This window comes from Eretmochelys imbricata, chromosome 16 (assembly GCF_965152235.1).
Source record: "Eretmochelys imbricata isolate rEreImb1 chromosome 16, rEreImb1.hap1, whole genome shotgun sequence".
NCBI lineage: Eukaryota > Metazoa > Chordata > Testudines > Cheloniidae > Eretmochelys > Eretmochelys imbricata.
The window spans coordinates 27,724,027-27,740,731 of NC_135587.1; the positions used below are offsets into that span (position 1 = coordinate 27,724,027).

The 16,705-nt window shown below is 41.3% G+C and overlaps 1 protein-coding gene and 1 pseudogene across 1 annotated transcript in view; one reads left to right on the forward strand and one right to left on the reverse strand.

The window, feature by feature from the left end:
• Positions 1-16,705, reverse strand: part of GARNL3 (GTPase activating Rap/RanGAP domain like 3) — a 208,890-nt gene that overhangs the window by 59,589 nt on the left and 132,596 nt on the right. Inside the window, exons 16-19 of the mRNA XM_077835615.1 lie at positions 14,202-14,306; positions 9,855-9,929; positions 9,012-9,123; positions 7,933-8,031 (exon numbers count right to left, since the gene is read on the reverse strand). Of these exons, the coding sequence (XP_077691741.1) occupies positions 7,933-8,031; positions 9,012-9,123; positions 9,855-9,929; positions 14,202-14,306 (391 nt within the window). The remainder of the gene's footprint in view (positions 1-7,932; positions 8,032-9,011; positions 9,124-9,854; positions 9,930-14,201; positions 14,307-16,705) is intronic.
• Positions 1,996-6,382, forward strand: LOC144276243 (NADH-ubiquinone oxidoreductase chain 2-like; annotated as a pseudogene).

Here is a 16,705-nt window from a genome sequence, read left to right on the forward strand (position 1 = left end):
TTGGGAGGATGATCAGAGATTGGGATGACATGTGTAGGATGCTGGGAAATCAGAACAGTCTTGGCCAGAAGGGGGTGATCAGGATGACCTGTACTGTATCCTGCCGGATTTTGCACAGAACTCACGGCAGGAGTGGTAGTGGAGGGAAGGCATAGCTGAACTGGTCCAGCCAAGGAAGAAGCAAAGTGTCGCCCTGGGAGAGGTGACCTAGGGCTCCTCTGGAGCAAAATGTAGTGAATTACCTGTTTGCTTGAAAGATGAACATATCTCTGGCTGGGGTTCTGCACAGAGTGAAAATATTGTGCAATACTAAGTCATGGAGCTCTCACTTGTTGTCGATTGCAAAATGTCTGGGGAGGAAGTTTGCAATCACATTTTGTTTCCCCAGAAGTTATACTGCCAATAGTGTGATTTGATTGGTGATATACCAGTTCCGGAGACTGACTGATTCTACACACGGGGAGACTGATCTCGCTTCTCCCTGCTTGTTGATGTAGAAGATGGTCATAACATTGTCTGATATTATAAGAACATAGCGCGCATGGATGAATGGAAGAAAGGACTCACATGTCTTCCAGACTGCTCACAACTGCAGGATATTGATGTGGATCCTGGACTCTCAAGATGTCCAGGTACCTTGTGCTGTGGCTGTTCACGTGGGCTTCCCAACCTAATGGGGATGGGTCTGTAATAATGGTCCTGTCAGGAGAGGACGGGAGAAAGGGGATGCCCACTCACACCTGATAAGGATTTGTCCACCATAGCACGGAAGACACCACCTTGATGGAACTGTTACCATGAGGTTCATGGGATGGTGGTTTGGAGAGGTGAAGTCATGGGAATGGGGTGTCATAGGTGCATGAGGCCACATGACACAGGAGAGAGATAGACATATCATGACCGGTACTCAAGGGAAAGAAATCGAGGCAGTTGACAAATATATTTACCTAGATCAGCAGCTGAGAAGAGATAACCCCCTCATTTGAAGGGGAATGCAGTAGGAGATTAAAGGCAGGGTGGACAAGTTTAAACAAAATAAAGACGTCTAAAACAGATGATGAACTGCCCATGAAGAAAAGGAAAGAACTGTTTAATTCCACTGTTCTGCCAGAAATGATATATGGAGCAGAAAGCTAGTCAACAATGAAAGCTGAGGAAGAAAATTTCACTGTCACCCTGAGAGCAATGGAAAGGCGAATGTGTAAGATATCGCTCAGTGATCATATACCGAATGAGGAGATCAGAAGGTGTACAGAGGTGACCGACAAAGTGCAGGCGATGTATGATGCAAAGTGAAGATGGGCGGGTCATGTAGTCCGCAGGCAAGACAACAGGTGGACAACCCGCATCAATGAACGGATCTCCAGAGACCACAAGCGATCGCTGGGCAGACCAAAAACGCACTGGGCCGATCCAATGACAAAACTCTTTGGCCAGAAATGGAAAGAATGTGCTCGCAACAAAACAGAATAGTGTGGCATTGACTTGCGTTCATGGAGGGATGGACAGGGACAAGCTGGACAAAGCCGACAAAGATGACTCAAGGATAGTTTGTGATCATGAACAATACCATAATTCAGGTCTGGAACCTGTCTTTGGCCAGGTTCTTGCGGTGATAAGAATTCAAGATGGCCCCACTGAAGTCCAGAGATTGTGTGGGGCTGAGAACAGATTTTTCAGCATTTATGCTGACTTCCACTGAGGACAAGAGGTGTAGCATCACCGAAGTTGATGCGTAGGTGTCCTGCTGGGACTTGGTGACAAAGAGCCAGTCATCAAGGTAGGGAAAGACAATGAGACCATGAGCTATTACTACCAAGAATGTCTTGGTAAAGACTCTGGGGCCAGTTGCTATTCCAAAAGGAAACACCCTATACTGAAAATGGTCAGACCCCATCATGACTCTGAGGAAATGTCTAGGAGCGAGATGAATGTCTACGTGAAAGTAGGCATCATTCATGTTGAGAGCTGTAAACCACATGCCCTTTTCTCAAGATGGGTTATAGATACCAATTTGACCATGTGAAATCTGAGTTTGCAAATGAAGTGGTTGAGTTGGTAGAGGTTGAGGATTGGTCTCCATCCGCCCTTCTTTTTGGATACAACGAAGTAAGTTGAGAAAAACCCTGTCCCTTGGTACTGAAGAGGTACATGTTCTATCACGCCTCACTTCAATAAGTAGTTCACCTCTTGTTTGAGAATATTCTTGTGAGAGGAGCCACTGAAGCAGGATGGGGAGAGGGATTTTGGAGAAGGTAGGGATGTAAACTCTATCATAATGCCAGAGTGGATGACATTCAGCATCCACTTGTCCATGGTTACTGCACACCAGATATTGGAAAAGAGTGCTAGATGACCCCCAAGTGATGGTGAGTGGGGGTGGGGGATCAGGAGGTGCTGGCTGTGGCCAAAAGAGTATATGAACAAGGCAATCTCAAGTAGAAGTAGAAAAGTTATTTTACCTCTATATTTTGCATTGGTGCAACCACTGCTGGAATACTTTGTCCAGTTTGGTGTCCACAATTTAAAAAGGATGATAAATTAGAGATGATTCAGAGAAGAGTCATGAGAATTATTTAAACAATTAGAAACCCTGCCTTACGGTGAAAGACTCAAGGAGCTCAATGTATTTAGCTAACAAAGAGAAAGTTAAGGGATAAGTTGATCATAGTCTATAAACACCTACATGGGGAACAAATATTTAATAATGGGCTGTTCAGTCTAGCAGAGAAACATGATCCAATGGCTGTAAATTGAAACTAGGCAGACTGTAAATGAGGTGCCTTTTTTTTTTTTTTTTTAAACTGCAAGAGTTATTCATCAATGGAAACATTTACCAAGGGTTGTACTGGATTCTCCATCACTGGCAATTTTCAGTCAAGACTGGCGAAAACATTTGAGACTACACTGATGATTTGGGGAATCTGTCTGTACAACTTATGACTTCTGGCTGACCTTATGAAATTGTGCTTACAAAAACTGTTGTATCGACTAATTCCACGTTTATGTGTCTCCACCACTGCTGACAAAGCTTTAAACACCTCTCTTCCAGACCAGGGACAATGGAGACACATTAACCTTAACAACTGCACTTTGACTAGTCTATAAGTATGCTAAAGAGGCTATTGTAGCTGGGAGAAGCTACTTCCTGCTACTTGTCTGCAGTGGGCTGTTTGGAGAGAGTGAACAATTTCAAACAAGACAAAAGAGACAAACTGGAGGAAGACTCACAGGGCCACTGGACGTTTTGGGCAATAGAAGGAAAAGGGGTGGACAGGCCAAGGTCAGAGAAGACAAGGTAGGGAAAGAAGGCTCTCTGTTTCAGAAGACAAGCCACGCTCTGCAGCATAAGGATCCTGGAACTAGGCAAATAAAGAGCCCAACTGTTTACCAAAAACATAGCCCCCAGCAATAATAAGTATTGGGGGTAATGCCTGCCAAGTGACACTGTTAAATGGTCGCGGCATCCTAACTGTGCAAAGGTAGCATAATCACTTGTCTTTTAAATAAAGACTAGAATGAATGGCCAAAAAAGGTTCTACCTGTCTCTTACAAATAATCAGTGAAATTGATCTCGTGCAAAAGCGAGATCATCATAAGACCATGTGGAACTTCAAATACAGATCAACTATTACTAACACCCCCTCTCCGGACTTCTAACCAATTAGTATTTGATCCCTATTTTTGGTTGGATGACCTCGACCTCTGAAAAAAGAACATATTTCTATACCTAGACCTACAACTCAAAGTGCCTATGGCAAAATGATCCAATATATTTGATCACCGAACCAAGCTACCCCAGGGATAACAGCGCAATCCCCTCCTAGAGTCCCTATAGACGATGGGGTTTATGACCTCAATGTTGGATCAGGACATCCTGATGGTGCAGCCGCTATCAAGAGTTCATTTGTTCAATGATCAACAGTCCTACATGATCTGAGTTCAGACTGGAGTAATCCAGGTCAGTTTCTATCTATAACTGAGCCTTTTCTAGTACAAAAGGACCAAAAAGGCAAGGCCTATATCTCAAAACAAGCCTTCCCTTATATTAGTGAAATCAACTTTAATAATAAGAACAAATAACCAAGCCCCCCAAAAAGGGCCAAGTTCGGGTGGCAGAGCCAGGGATCAATGCAAAAGGCCTAAACCTTTTACTTAGTGGTTCAACACCCCTCTCCAACTATGAAAATGCTACTCTCTAGTTTAAAATCCCCACTCATATATATAATCCCAATCACTGTAGTTTTCTTCGCCCTAACTGAACGAAAAGTTCTAGGATATATACAACTACGAAAAGACCCTAACATCGTAGGCCCATATGGACTACTACAACCAGTAGCGGATGGCATAAAACTATTTATTAAAGAGCCAAACTATCCATTAAGATCATCCTTTGCACTATTCACCCTGGCCCCAATCCTAGCCCTTTTACTAGCCCTATCAATTTGACTCCCACTACCACTACCTTTCCCACTAGCCGGCCTTAATTTAGGCCTCCTATTCCTAATTTCCCCCTCCAGCTTCATAGTCTACTCCACCCTCTGATCAGAGTGGGCCTCAAACTTCATATATGCCCTAATAGGAGCCCAAAGAGAAGTAGCCCAAACCATCTCATACAAAGTAACCCTCGGAATTATCCTACTTTCTCTAACCCTATTTTCAGGAGCATTTCATATACAAACATTATAACCACACAAGAACCAATATACCTTATCTTCTCCGGACCACTAATAACATGAAACACCTCCACACGAGCAGAAGCTAATCGAGCACCATTTGACCTCACTGAGGGAGAATCCGAATTAGTATCAGGATACAATGTTGAATATGCCGCCAGTCCATTCACCCTATTCTTTCTAGCAGAATAAGACAACATCCTAATAATAAATACCCTTACTGCTATCCTATTCCTCAACCCAACCTCCCTTAACAACACACCTTAATTATTCTCCCTCTCATTAACATCAAAAGTCATACTACTTTTAGCAGAATTCCTATGAATCCGAGCCTGATACCCATGATTTCGATACACCTCCTATGAAAATGCACCTCCTATGAAAAATCTTCTTCCCAATCACCTAAGCACCAAGCAATAGCAATTGCTTTCTCAGCAGTGGTTCTCAACCAGGGGTCTGGGGCCCCCTGGGGAGCCGAAAGCAGGTTTCAGAGGGGCTGACAAGCAGGCCAGCATTAGATTCTCTGGAGCCCAGGGTAGAAAGCCAATGCCCTGCCACCTGGGGCTGAAGCTGAAGTCTGAGCAATGTAGCTTCACAGGGGCCCCTGTGGCATGGGGTCCCAGGCAGTTGTCCTGCTTGCTACCCCCTCATGCCAGTCCAGGATTTTATATGCAGAAAACCAGTTACTGTGGCACAGGTGGGCCGTGAAGTTTTTATAACATGTTGTAGAGGGCCTCAGAAAGAAAAAGATTGAGAACCCCTGCTTCTCAGGACTCCCACCTATACCACAGAACACTTGCCTGAAATTAAAGGATCACCTTGCTAGGGTGAATAATAGAGGCTAAAATCCTCTCGTTTCCTTAGAAAAATAGGATTCGAACCTATACTTCAGAGATCAAAACTCCCCATACTTCCATTATACCATATCCTAGTAAAGTCAGACAACTAAGCTCTTGGGCTCATAGCCCGAAAATGCTGGTTAAAATCCTTCCCCTACTAGTGAATTCACAAGCAAGCATAATTATTACTTCAAGCCTAACTATAGGACACCTACTTACAATCTCCAGCAACCACTAAATTCTAGCATGAACTGGACTAGAAATTGATGATTAGCCGTCATTCCACCAATTGCCCAGCAACACCATCCATGAGCAATTCAGGCTGCCACCAAATACTTCTTAATACAAAAACTAGCCCCATTATCCCTACTAGTAATAACTGCCCAATCCCTACGCACACCCCTCCTGTTAAACACTAGGACTAACATCCACCCTAATTGGCGGATGAGGCGGATTAAACCAAACCCAACTATGAAAAATCATAGCATTTTCCTCCATTGCCCACCTAGGATGAATAACCACAATCCTCACTAAACTTATATTACTCACATTCTACCCATACATTATCATAACCTCAACAACATTCCTAATAATTAAACCTCTAGAAACAACAAAATATCCATCATAACATCATGAACAAAACTTACAAACCTCAGCACCCTGATAATACTTACTCTTATATCACTAGGAGGCCTACCCCCATTAACAGGATTCATACCAAAATGACTAATCCTACAAGAATTAACCAATGAACACATAATCATTATTGCCATCCTGATGGCTCTACTCTCACTCCTCAGCCTATTCTTTTACTTACGCATCTCATACTATGCAACCATCACACTACCACCAAATTCAACTAACTGATGCCACAAAACCAACCAAAAACTTTATCTAGCCCCAATAACCACACTCTCCACCACTCTTCTTCTCATCATACCCACCCTATTAACTATCCTCTAGAAACTAAGATTTTTTCAAATGTTTGCTAGTGTGGAGTAGACTTTTCTGTACTGCTACTTTAATAGGAAAATGTATGTGTCAATTTCATGGCAACAAAGACAACGGCTACCTATAAATTTAAAAATAAAGATTTCTTCTTGTCCTCAAGGACTCTTTTTACAACAGAGCAGAATGCTAATCGAAATAAAGTCCACAATAACAGAGACCAGGGCAACCTGGAACAAAACCTAGGTCAATTTACAATGTCCTAAAGTTATATCAAAGAAAGATTAACATTCAAAATTCATTCAAAAAAATATGCCTCTAATATTCCTAAATGTATATGACAGAGCACTACTAGAGATTTACCTCTGTTAAGTCCTAGCTGGTGTTGCACCTCTTTATGTACTTTCACAATATGGAAATGCAATATTAAAGAGGCAACTGTGGCTCTCTTATGTCTTTGAACTATAGTGTCTGTTGGTAACTTTACATTTCTTTCATTAGGGTATAGTATAATACAATCAGAGAATCACTTGTAGTATGAAACATTCTCCACTGTCTATATCAAATCCACTTAATATTTATTTATTATAAATTTATGGAGTGAAAAGCATGGTAAGAATTTTGTCATGAGATTAAAAGCCACTGTTACTACAAGCTTTCTTCTGATAATTGACAGAACCTAAGTAAATGTATAAATTTCATACTGGAGCTGAGTTTAATCAGAATGGATTGTAGATAAACTACTGCCAAGAAGTTGTTCCCACTTTAATATTTATTTAATTCTATAGAAAATATTTTAACTTTGCAGTTTGGCAGATATTAGAACTACAGAAACCGAGACATTCGAACTCTTGAGTTCACTTGTTTCCTGACCATTGCAATTGTAATGGAGGGCAATTCTAATAAGTCTTCAGGCCTGTAAACTAGGGTGGGGACTCCTGCTTATTAAAGTCAGTAGGATTACTTGCGTGAATAAGGTAAGCAGGATTTGGTCCAAAAAGTTACAATACCAGCAACAAGCAGGAATTACTTAAGACTAAGAGGATTTCCCCATCAAAGGAAAAGCAGCTTCTGTTGTATGATAGACCTGGTATTGCATATTCATACTGCTGGAAGCTCCAATGATAAGTGGGAACAAAGTGATGTGTAAGTGCAGTGCCAGTGTCTCATAACTTCAGTTATTGGGACATTGTCTTCCACCAGTACTGACTAGTAAACTTGTTCACATACCACTGGATCAGAAATAGTCAAAGAAATTCATCTGGGTAGGAATGCAAGAAGGCAGCTGAAGGTGAGAGACTCGGGAATACAGTAGAAATGGAAAAAACTCTTTAAAAGAGAATTACTGACAACATGAAATCACATTCTGAAAGGGCAAGTGCATAAATTGTTACCTTCTACTGAGCTACGAGTAAAGTAATAGTGTGCCAGCCACATTCATATTGGAACCAAGAGGTAAAGAATCCTACCTTTGTCTGCTCTGGTAATCAAAAGGTCCAAAGCTTCCAGCACATGCATCTGTTTCACCTGGAGAGTTTTATCAAATACTTGCACTGATGACTGGCCATCTGGAAAGGAAACATGACCCCCAATTAGAACACATTTTTGACACTACAATTTGCTGACAAGTGATTTTAAAGCATCTTGTTTCTTGTAACAAAAACGTGTGTTTTTTTCTGTGAAAATGAGGCATCTGGCATACTGTCACTTTATATACAGTACCAAAGATGGTAGTTCCTTCTTAGAAAGATCGGGGGTAGCCGTGTTAGTATGTATCCACAACAACAACAACGAGTCTGGTAGCACCTTAAAGACTAAGAGATTTATTCAGGCATAAGCTTTCGTGGGTGCATGCATCTGAAGAAGAGGGTTTTTTACCCATGAAAGCTTATGCCCAAATAAATCTTTAGTCTTTAAGGTGCCACTGGACTCCTTGTTGTTTTTCTTAGGAGGAGTTACCACTGATGTGAATCAAATAGCAAGAACAGAGCCTAAAAGGAACAGTTTTTGGGAAGTTTGAGAAGAATACTGAGAACCAACTACCCCTAATATCATTCCTCAAAATCATGACTGCCATATATGGCATTCTGGGGAAGAGGTGTTAGAGTCATAAAATCAGGGCTAGGGAGGAAACAGGTTTGGATGAGTACATAAATGGTACACAGCCACCTTTGGCCTCAGGCTCAGTGGAAGCATCAAGGACTGTGAAATACAAGCAGGCTGCATGGACAACCCTTGAGCTTGGATTTGGCTTAATAAAAAGTCCTCGTAGACAGTCAAAAAAACAGCATCTGAAACCAACAAAATATTCAGAAGTCTGCATTAAAACAGGGCCCCCAAGATGATCTGATTTGCCTAGTTTTAGTGCAGAGCAAATTTTTGCAGTTAAGTTATAAAAGTCCTGATAGTAAGGATATATAGTAATAGATGTGGACTTCTAACTATCTTAAGTAGTGAAGAGCTGCTAACATCCTCATAGGCACCACTGATTGAAACTGTCAGGTACATAAATATTGACCTGTAGACAAATGCTGGATCATCCACTAACCATCTATTAGCAGGACACCAACATCTGTAGAAACTAGCAAGGACTGGCCCCAAGAATCCGCACAAACAACTTCATGAGGAAAATTACTGCAGAAACATTGGGACTCCCATGGCTGTGAAACAACAAACAGTGTATGGTAAATACACTAGGAAACACAAAGTTTATCAACAGAAAATTTCAAGTACAATGGCTGAAAAGTAACACCTGGACATCTTTGACAGGACAGAATGCTCAGAGCTGCACTTTTGGAGTTAAAAATATCAGACTTTGGTCTGTTTGCCAGGGGAGGCAAAAATTCTCTCTCTCAGTTAGTTTGGGACGTTAATAAATATAAGCTACATTTGTGAAACTGGGGCACTGAATCTCCCTATGGGAAAAGGTCACTTCTTGCAGGTGCAGGAAGAGTGCACAGAGGTGCTCCTTGCACATTCCACTCCTGCACACCCACCCTATGGCCAGAAAAAATCCTGCCCTTTATTAGGAACAACAATGCAACTTAATTTTATGTGCATGAAGCAAAAGTTACAAGTATCACATAAATGTACACGAAAAACAACTGGCATTTTCATTTACTACTCCACTCAAACTACAGTGCGACTGCTGAAATCAGCTTTAAGTTCAGAGATAGTTTCCATACCCATCCATTTACTGGGCCTTGCCTGCAGAGCCATTTTGATATTATGCACTGATACATGGATCAATGTCAAGGTTTTCTCTTCTGTTATTGAATCAAATTACATATATGCATTATAAGATTTTGAGTGTAGTCCCATACACAGTAAGACCTGGAATGCCAAGATTTTGAGCAACTTTGCACATTATCATGTATAAATGTCCACTCACCTCCTTTTTATAGAGGCTTGTGGTTGCTGAACTAGTTAGGGCATCTCCTCTCACAATGGTTTTCAGTTTCAGTGCCTTAAACAAGACAGATATTTCATTTAAAATGTGTTCTTAGTTGGTAACACCAAATGGATAAATAAATACTAAAGATATGGAGACTGACTATTGGGGAAGGGAGGGAAGCAATTTCAGACTATAATTACAATAGATCCAGCTCTGAATTTCTGTGCCACATTACATAATTTCTTTATAAGAAAACCAGCTATTCCGTGTGTTTTGAGCAAAGATTAATGTTCAATAAGATGCTGAAAAATTGTATGATATCAGACAATATATATCTGCTGTTGGTAAAAACAAAACTTAACATAGCAAATATATTAAGGGAGAACACCTTAAATAATAACAAGTCATCACACCCACAAATTAAGTCCATGAGCTAACTACACCCTTTACACCAGCTGAGAATCTGGCCCTATATAGTTAATGTCACATTTTAAAAAGTGCATTTCAAGATACTAAGTGGCACTATTCGCACATTCTTGTGGAATGATAAACAAAATTTGTCATGAACAGCTTTACAAACCTTTCCAGATGCAGGTCAACAGAAGCATGCTGATTTTGAAAAATACTTAGCTCATAGTACAGAACACAACACCAATGTTGCACAAAGTAGCAGTGAGAAGACAAAAGGAGAATCTGAATTAGTTTATACTTCCATATTGTCATTGACGAGAGAAGAGCTCCACAGCCAGATCAAAATCCAGTGTTTCAGTACTGTATAGTCACATGGAACCAACAGTGATTGAATAATGCACACAAAGAAGAAAGCAAATTCCTCTTTATGGAATAATTTCTACATCAGAAGCAGGAAGCCTGCTAAACAACCAGTGGGGCAACTGGACGATCGAGATGCTAAAGGAGCACTAAGGATGATAAGGCCATTGCTGAGAAACTAAATGAATTATTTGCATCGGTCTTCATGGCTGAGGATGTGAGGGAGATTCCCAAACCTGAGCCATTCTTTTTAGGTGACAAATCTGAGAAACTGTCCCAGATTGAGGTGTCATTAGAGGAGGTTTTGCAACAACTTGATAAACTAAACAGTAATAAGTCACCAGGACCAGATGGTCTTCACCCAACAGTTCTGAAGGAACTCAAATGTGAAATTGCAGAACTGTAGTCTGTAACCTATCATTTAAATCAGCTTCTGTACCAAATGACTGGAGGATAGCTAATGTGATGCCAATTTTTAAAAAAGGGGTCCAGAGGTGACCCCAGCAAATATAGGCCGGTAAGCCTGACTTCAGTACCAGACAAACTGGTTGAAACTCTACTAAAGAACAAAACTGTCAGACACATAGATGAACACAATTTGTTGGCGAAGAGTCAACATGGTTTTTGTAGAGGAAAATCATGCCTCAGCAATCTACTAGAATTCTTTGAGGGGGTCAACAAGCATGTGGACAAGGGCGATCCAGTGGATAGAGTGTACTTAGATTTTCAGAAAGCCTTTGACAGGGTCCCTCACCAAAGGCTCTTAAGCAAAGTAAGCTGTCATGGGATAAGAGGGAAGGTCCTCTCATGGACTGGTATCTGGTAAAAAGATAGGAAACAAAGGGTAGGAATAAATGGTCAGTTTTCAGAATGGAGAGAGGTAAATAGTGGTGTTCCCCAGGGGTCTGTACTGGGACAAGTCTGATTCAACATATTCATAAATGATCTGGAAAAAGGGGTAAAGAGTGAGGTGGCAAAATTTGCAGATGATATAAAACTACTCAAGACAGTTAAGTGCCAGGCAAACTGCGAAGAGCTACAAAAGGATCTCACAAAACTGGGTGACTGGGCAACAAAATGGCAGATGAAATTCAGTGTTGATAAATGCAAAGTAATGCACACTGGAAAACATAATTCCAACTACACATATAAATGACAGTCTAAATTAGCTGTTATCACTCCAGAAAGAGATCTTGGAGTCATTATGCATAGTTCTCTGAAAATATCCACTCAATGTGCAGCGGCAGTCAAAAAGGCAAACAGAATGTTGGGAATCATTAAGAAAGGGATAGATAGTAAGAAAATATCATACTGCCTCTATATAAATCCATGGTACGCCCACATCTTGAATACTGTGTGCAGATGTGGTTGCCCCATCTCAAAAAAGATATATTGGAATTGGAAAAGATTCTGAAAAGGACAACAAATTGATTAGGGGTATGGAACAGCTTCCGTATGAGAAGAGATTATAAGACTGGGACTTTTCAGCTTGGAAAAGAGACGACTAAGGGGGGATATAATTGAGGTCTATAAAATCATGACTGGTGTGGAGAAAGTAAATAAAGTATTATTTACTCCTTCTCATAATGCAAGAACTAGGGATCATCAAATGCAATTAATAGGCAGCAGGTTTAAAACAAACAAAAGGAAATATTTTTTCATACCGCGCACAGTCAGTCTCTGGAACTCTTTGCCAGAGGATATTGGGAAGGCCAAGACTATAACAGGGTTCAAAAAAGAACTAAATAACGATAGGTCCATCAATGACTATTAGGGCCCTACCAAATTCAGGGTCCATTTTGGTCAATTTCACAATTATAGGATTTTAAAAATTGCAAATTTCATTATTTCAGTTATTTAAATCTGTAACTGTAGGGGTCCTAACTCAAAAAAATGGAGTTTCGGGGGGTTGCAAGGTTATTGTAGGGGGGGTTGTGGTACTTCTACCCTTACTTCTGTGCTGCTGGTGGCAGCGCTGCCTTCAGAGCTGAGCAGCTGGAGAGTGGCAGCTGCTGTCTGGGACCTGAGCTCTGAAGGGAGAGCCACCACCACCAGCAGCACAGAAGTAACGATGTTATGGTATGGTATTGCTGGGCCCTCAGTCAGTAGCCGCCACTGTCTGGCTGCCCAGCTCTGAAGGCAGCTGTGCAAAAGTAAGGGTGGCATGGTATGGTATCGAGACCCTTATTTCTGTGCTACTGCTGGCAGGGCACTCCCTTCAGAGCTGGGTGCCCAGCCAACAGTTGCCGTTCTCCGGCCACATAGCTCTCAAGGCAAAGAAGAAGTAAGGGTGGCGATACTGGGACGCCCCTCAAATAACCCTGTGACCCCCCCTGCAACTCCCTTTTGGGTCAGGACGCCCAATTTGAGAAACGTTGGTCTCCCCTGCGAAATCTGTATAGTATAAGGTAAAAGCACACAAAAGACCAGATTTCACAGTCCGTGGCATGTTTTTCATGGCCATGAATTTGGTAGGGCCCTAGGTATTAGCCAGGTTCGGCAGGGATGGTGTCCCTAGCCTCTGTTTGCCAGAAGCTGGGAATGGGTGACAGGGGATGGCTCACTTGATGATTATCTGTTCTGTTCATTCTCTCTGGAGCATCTGGCATTTTCAGAAGACAGGATACTGGACTAGATGGACCTTTGGTCTAACCCAGTAAGGCTATTCTTACGTTCTTAACTTCCTTTTAAAGACTGAGAGGAAAACTAAATTCTTAGCAAGCATTGCAAGTAGCTAATTTATTTTGAGAGATGTCCAAATTCACAATACCTATACATCTTTGCACTACTCTGCCTGAGCTGCGCTATTGAGAACTTTGAACCTCAACTGAAGCCAAGGATCTAAGCCAATTATTTCCAGACCAAAAAAGGGCTGCCTGTCATATTTTGGATTTATTTAAATCTTTGCTTCCTTCTAGTTCCACATATGCCTTGATTCACTCTTTATCCAGAAACAAGTCCACAGTGGCATCTCAAAGTTATTTATCTTTTACACTTAAATCAGCTTCCCTAATAACTCATCCTCTGATCATTATTCTTTCTGTGAATATAATTCTGCTCAATTCCCTATTTAACTGTACTTCCAACATTTATATTATTGCCTAGTTATTAACCTATTGCTAGTGTAAATTTTCTGTCCCAGCATTTGTTGTCTTCACTATATTGTACATCAATTTACTTTAAAAAATTAAAACAAAATCAGTAAATTGCTTTGAGCTACCATCACCATTTTTCTAAATATTTCCCATAATATAATGTAATTTTACTAAATAAAGGGGATGCTTCAGATAAGTGTTAAATGCTGCATTACCATAATACAGATTAAATACATCTCCCCCTTTCTGATGACAGGTTTGTTCCTGAAAGTGCTCCTAATATATTTAATGAGATTCATGACTAAATTAACAACAATAAATGCAGTCAGCACCTTGATCTGGTTGTATCATTCTGCCTCAGATAAGCTAGAACCAGTTGGAATTTCACAAGCCTGTTTTGGGCCACACATCCCTGATCTTACTCCACACATCCCAGTGGAGTGATTAATTTGACCAATACTTTCTACATAAAACCTACCTGACCAAGTCGGACAAATTCCGCTTGACGGGCCTCCTCTTTCTTCCGTGCTGATCTAGGGGATTCTGGTAACACGTCACTGAAGGACCTCCTATTAAGCATGTTCTTTAAAAAAAAAAAAAAAAAAAAAGTCTTACTGACCCAAACTTTTTCAATTTTTTAAAAATTTCATCTGACATTACTTGACTCTGCTGAATTCTTTCAGCATTTTCCTGTGACCTCAGTTCAAGTTTAGATTACTAACCAAAAAATAACCACCCTCCCTTAAAATTTGCTCCTACTGATGAATCTAAGAATGCATGCTTTAGCCTTTTGATTTACAAGGTTGTGGAGCAGCTGCAATACTCTTCACATGTATCACGGTGCTATCTAGTATATCAATGATGACATATTCAGTAGAAAGAGAGAGCCTGAGACTTGAAGCCTAGTATATGGGGCCTGGTGTAAGGCAGAATGTGCTTCGATATGAGACAGAGAAGTTAACTTACTCAGTTCTTTAGAAATTCTAATGCTGTCTGACACCCATTTTGAGAGTCTCTGTGTTGAAACAGCATATCCTCTGGACTTATTACAAAAAGATATAAATAGTCTTGAAGGTTTGTGGAATGGTTTTGTCCTATTGAAGTAATATAAGGTAGCTTTTAAAAGCTTCCAAAGTGTTAAGTTTAGTCTTTGCAGTGGATGAGTGAGGTCTTAGAAAGAACACTGGCAAGTGAATGAACTGATTTAAATTAAAGTCTGACACTATTTTAGGCAAAAAATTGGAATGAGGATGAAGAGTAACTAAAGGTCGTATAAGATGGTCCTCACAAAAGGTGGTATAAGATGGTCCTACCATCAGTGTTTGGATTTTGCTCATTCTGCGAACCGAGGTAGTAGCCACCAAGACTGCCATATTAATAGCCAAATGATACAAAGAACAGAATGACAGGTTCAAATGGAGGCTGCATCAGGAAGACTGTGTTTAAATACTTAACGGATGGGAAAAAAGGCTTTAACCCCTTCAAAAAAATAGTTACAGTAGGAATAAAATCCTGGGGGAAAATTGCGTGTTCTTGAACTGGGGGATAATAGGCAGATATCAGTGCTAAGTGAACTTCACTAGATCTAGTCAAGACATTTGAATGCTTTAATGATAACAGATTACCTCAATAACAGGTACAGACCCCTCCAACGTGTAAAATTATTATGAGACGCCCGTATTGAAAACTGTTTCCACTTGGCCCCATAAGTATGCCTTGTTAAAGGTTTTCAGCTCTGAATGAGAATATGAGAGTGACAAAGCCCTGGCTGGGATGATTTAGTTGGGGTTAGTCTTGCTTTGAGCAGGGGATTGGACTAGATGACCTCCTGAGGTCTCTTCCAACCTTAATATTCTATATTTCTATGATCCTGTACCTCTGCAGAGGAAAGTCTATCCTCCAAGATCAGCCTACTAAACATCCAAATTGTAAGATGTAGAGACACTAAGGGCAGGTCTTCACTACCCACCGGATCGGTGGGTAGTGATTGATCTATTGGGGATCGATTTATCGCGTCTCAGCTAGACACGATAAATCAATCCCCAAACGCACTCCCCGTTGACTCTGGAACTCCAGCTCGCGAGAGGCTGAAGCAGAGTTGACAGAGGAGTGGCAGCGGTCGACTCGCCGCCATCCTCACGGCCAGGTAAGTCGACCTAAGATACGCCGACTTCAGCTACGCTATTCATGTAGCTAAAGCTGCGTATCTTAGGTCAACCCCCCACCTAGTGAAGACCAGGACCAAGTCTGGGTGTAGAACCAGTCTTTGGTTCTGCATTACGATGTCCAGACTGATCAGTAACTTGAACTGATAAGTGTGCCGTCTCTGAATACTAAAACTGACACCCCCCACACTGGGGCTGTTAGCATAACTTGACCCTGTCCTGTATTACATTCCTGAGGACCCTAGTAGTTAGAGTGACCAGGGGAAAGCATGCATCAGATTCCTGTCCCAGCTAATGCATCTAAGAGGGTGCCTGGACTCATTTCTCCTCTGGATCCAAATGTGCGACGTTTGTTGTTTAAAGTGGTCATGAACAGGTATGTGGAGGGATGACCCCACTTCTGAATTTTTATCTGAAGGACTGAACACTTGAGGGACCATTTTCTACTGAGTTGTCACCTAAATTGTTTTGAACCCCAGGTGAGTGTAGGGCTATGAGACTGATGTGATGCTAAAAACACATGATTCCAGTAGAATTCCTGTAGGCATGGGGAGAGAAGATCTTGCTCCTCCTTGCCTGTTTATGCAGTGTCAAAACTTGGACACTGGTATCCTGAATCAGAGCTAGATGAATAGCCCTGAGTGTCACAGCTGAATCGTTGGCAGCCAGACCTGGTGGTCAGAGCTGGAGTCCACAGTCATAAAACAGGAGTTGAGTATCAGCTGGATCAAGATACCAGGAGATCAGAAGCAGGAGACAAGCTTGAGATCAGAACCACAATTCAGATGCCACGAGTTGGGATGCCAGGAAGTCAAGC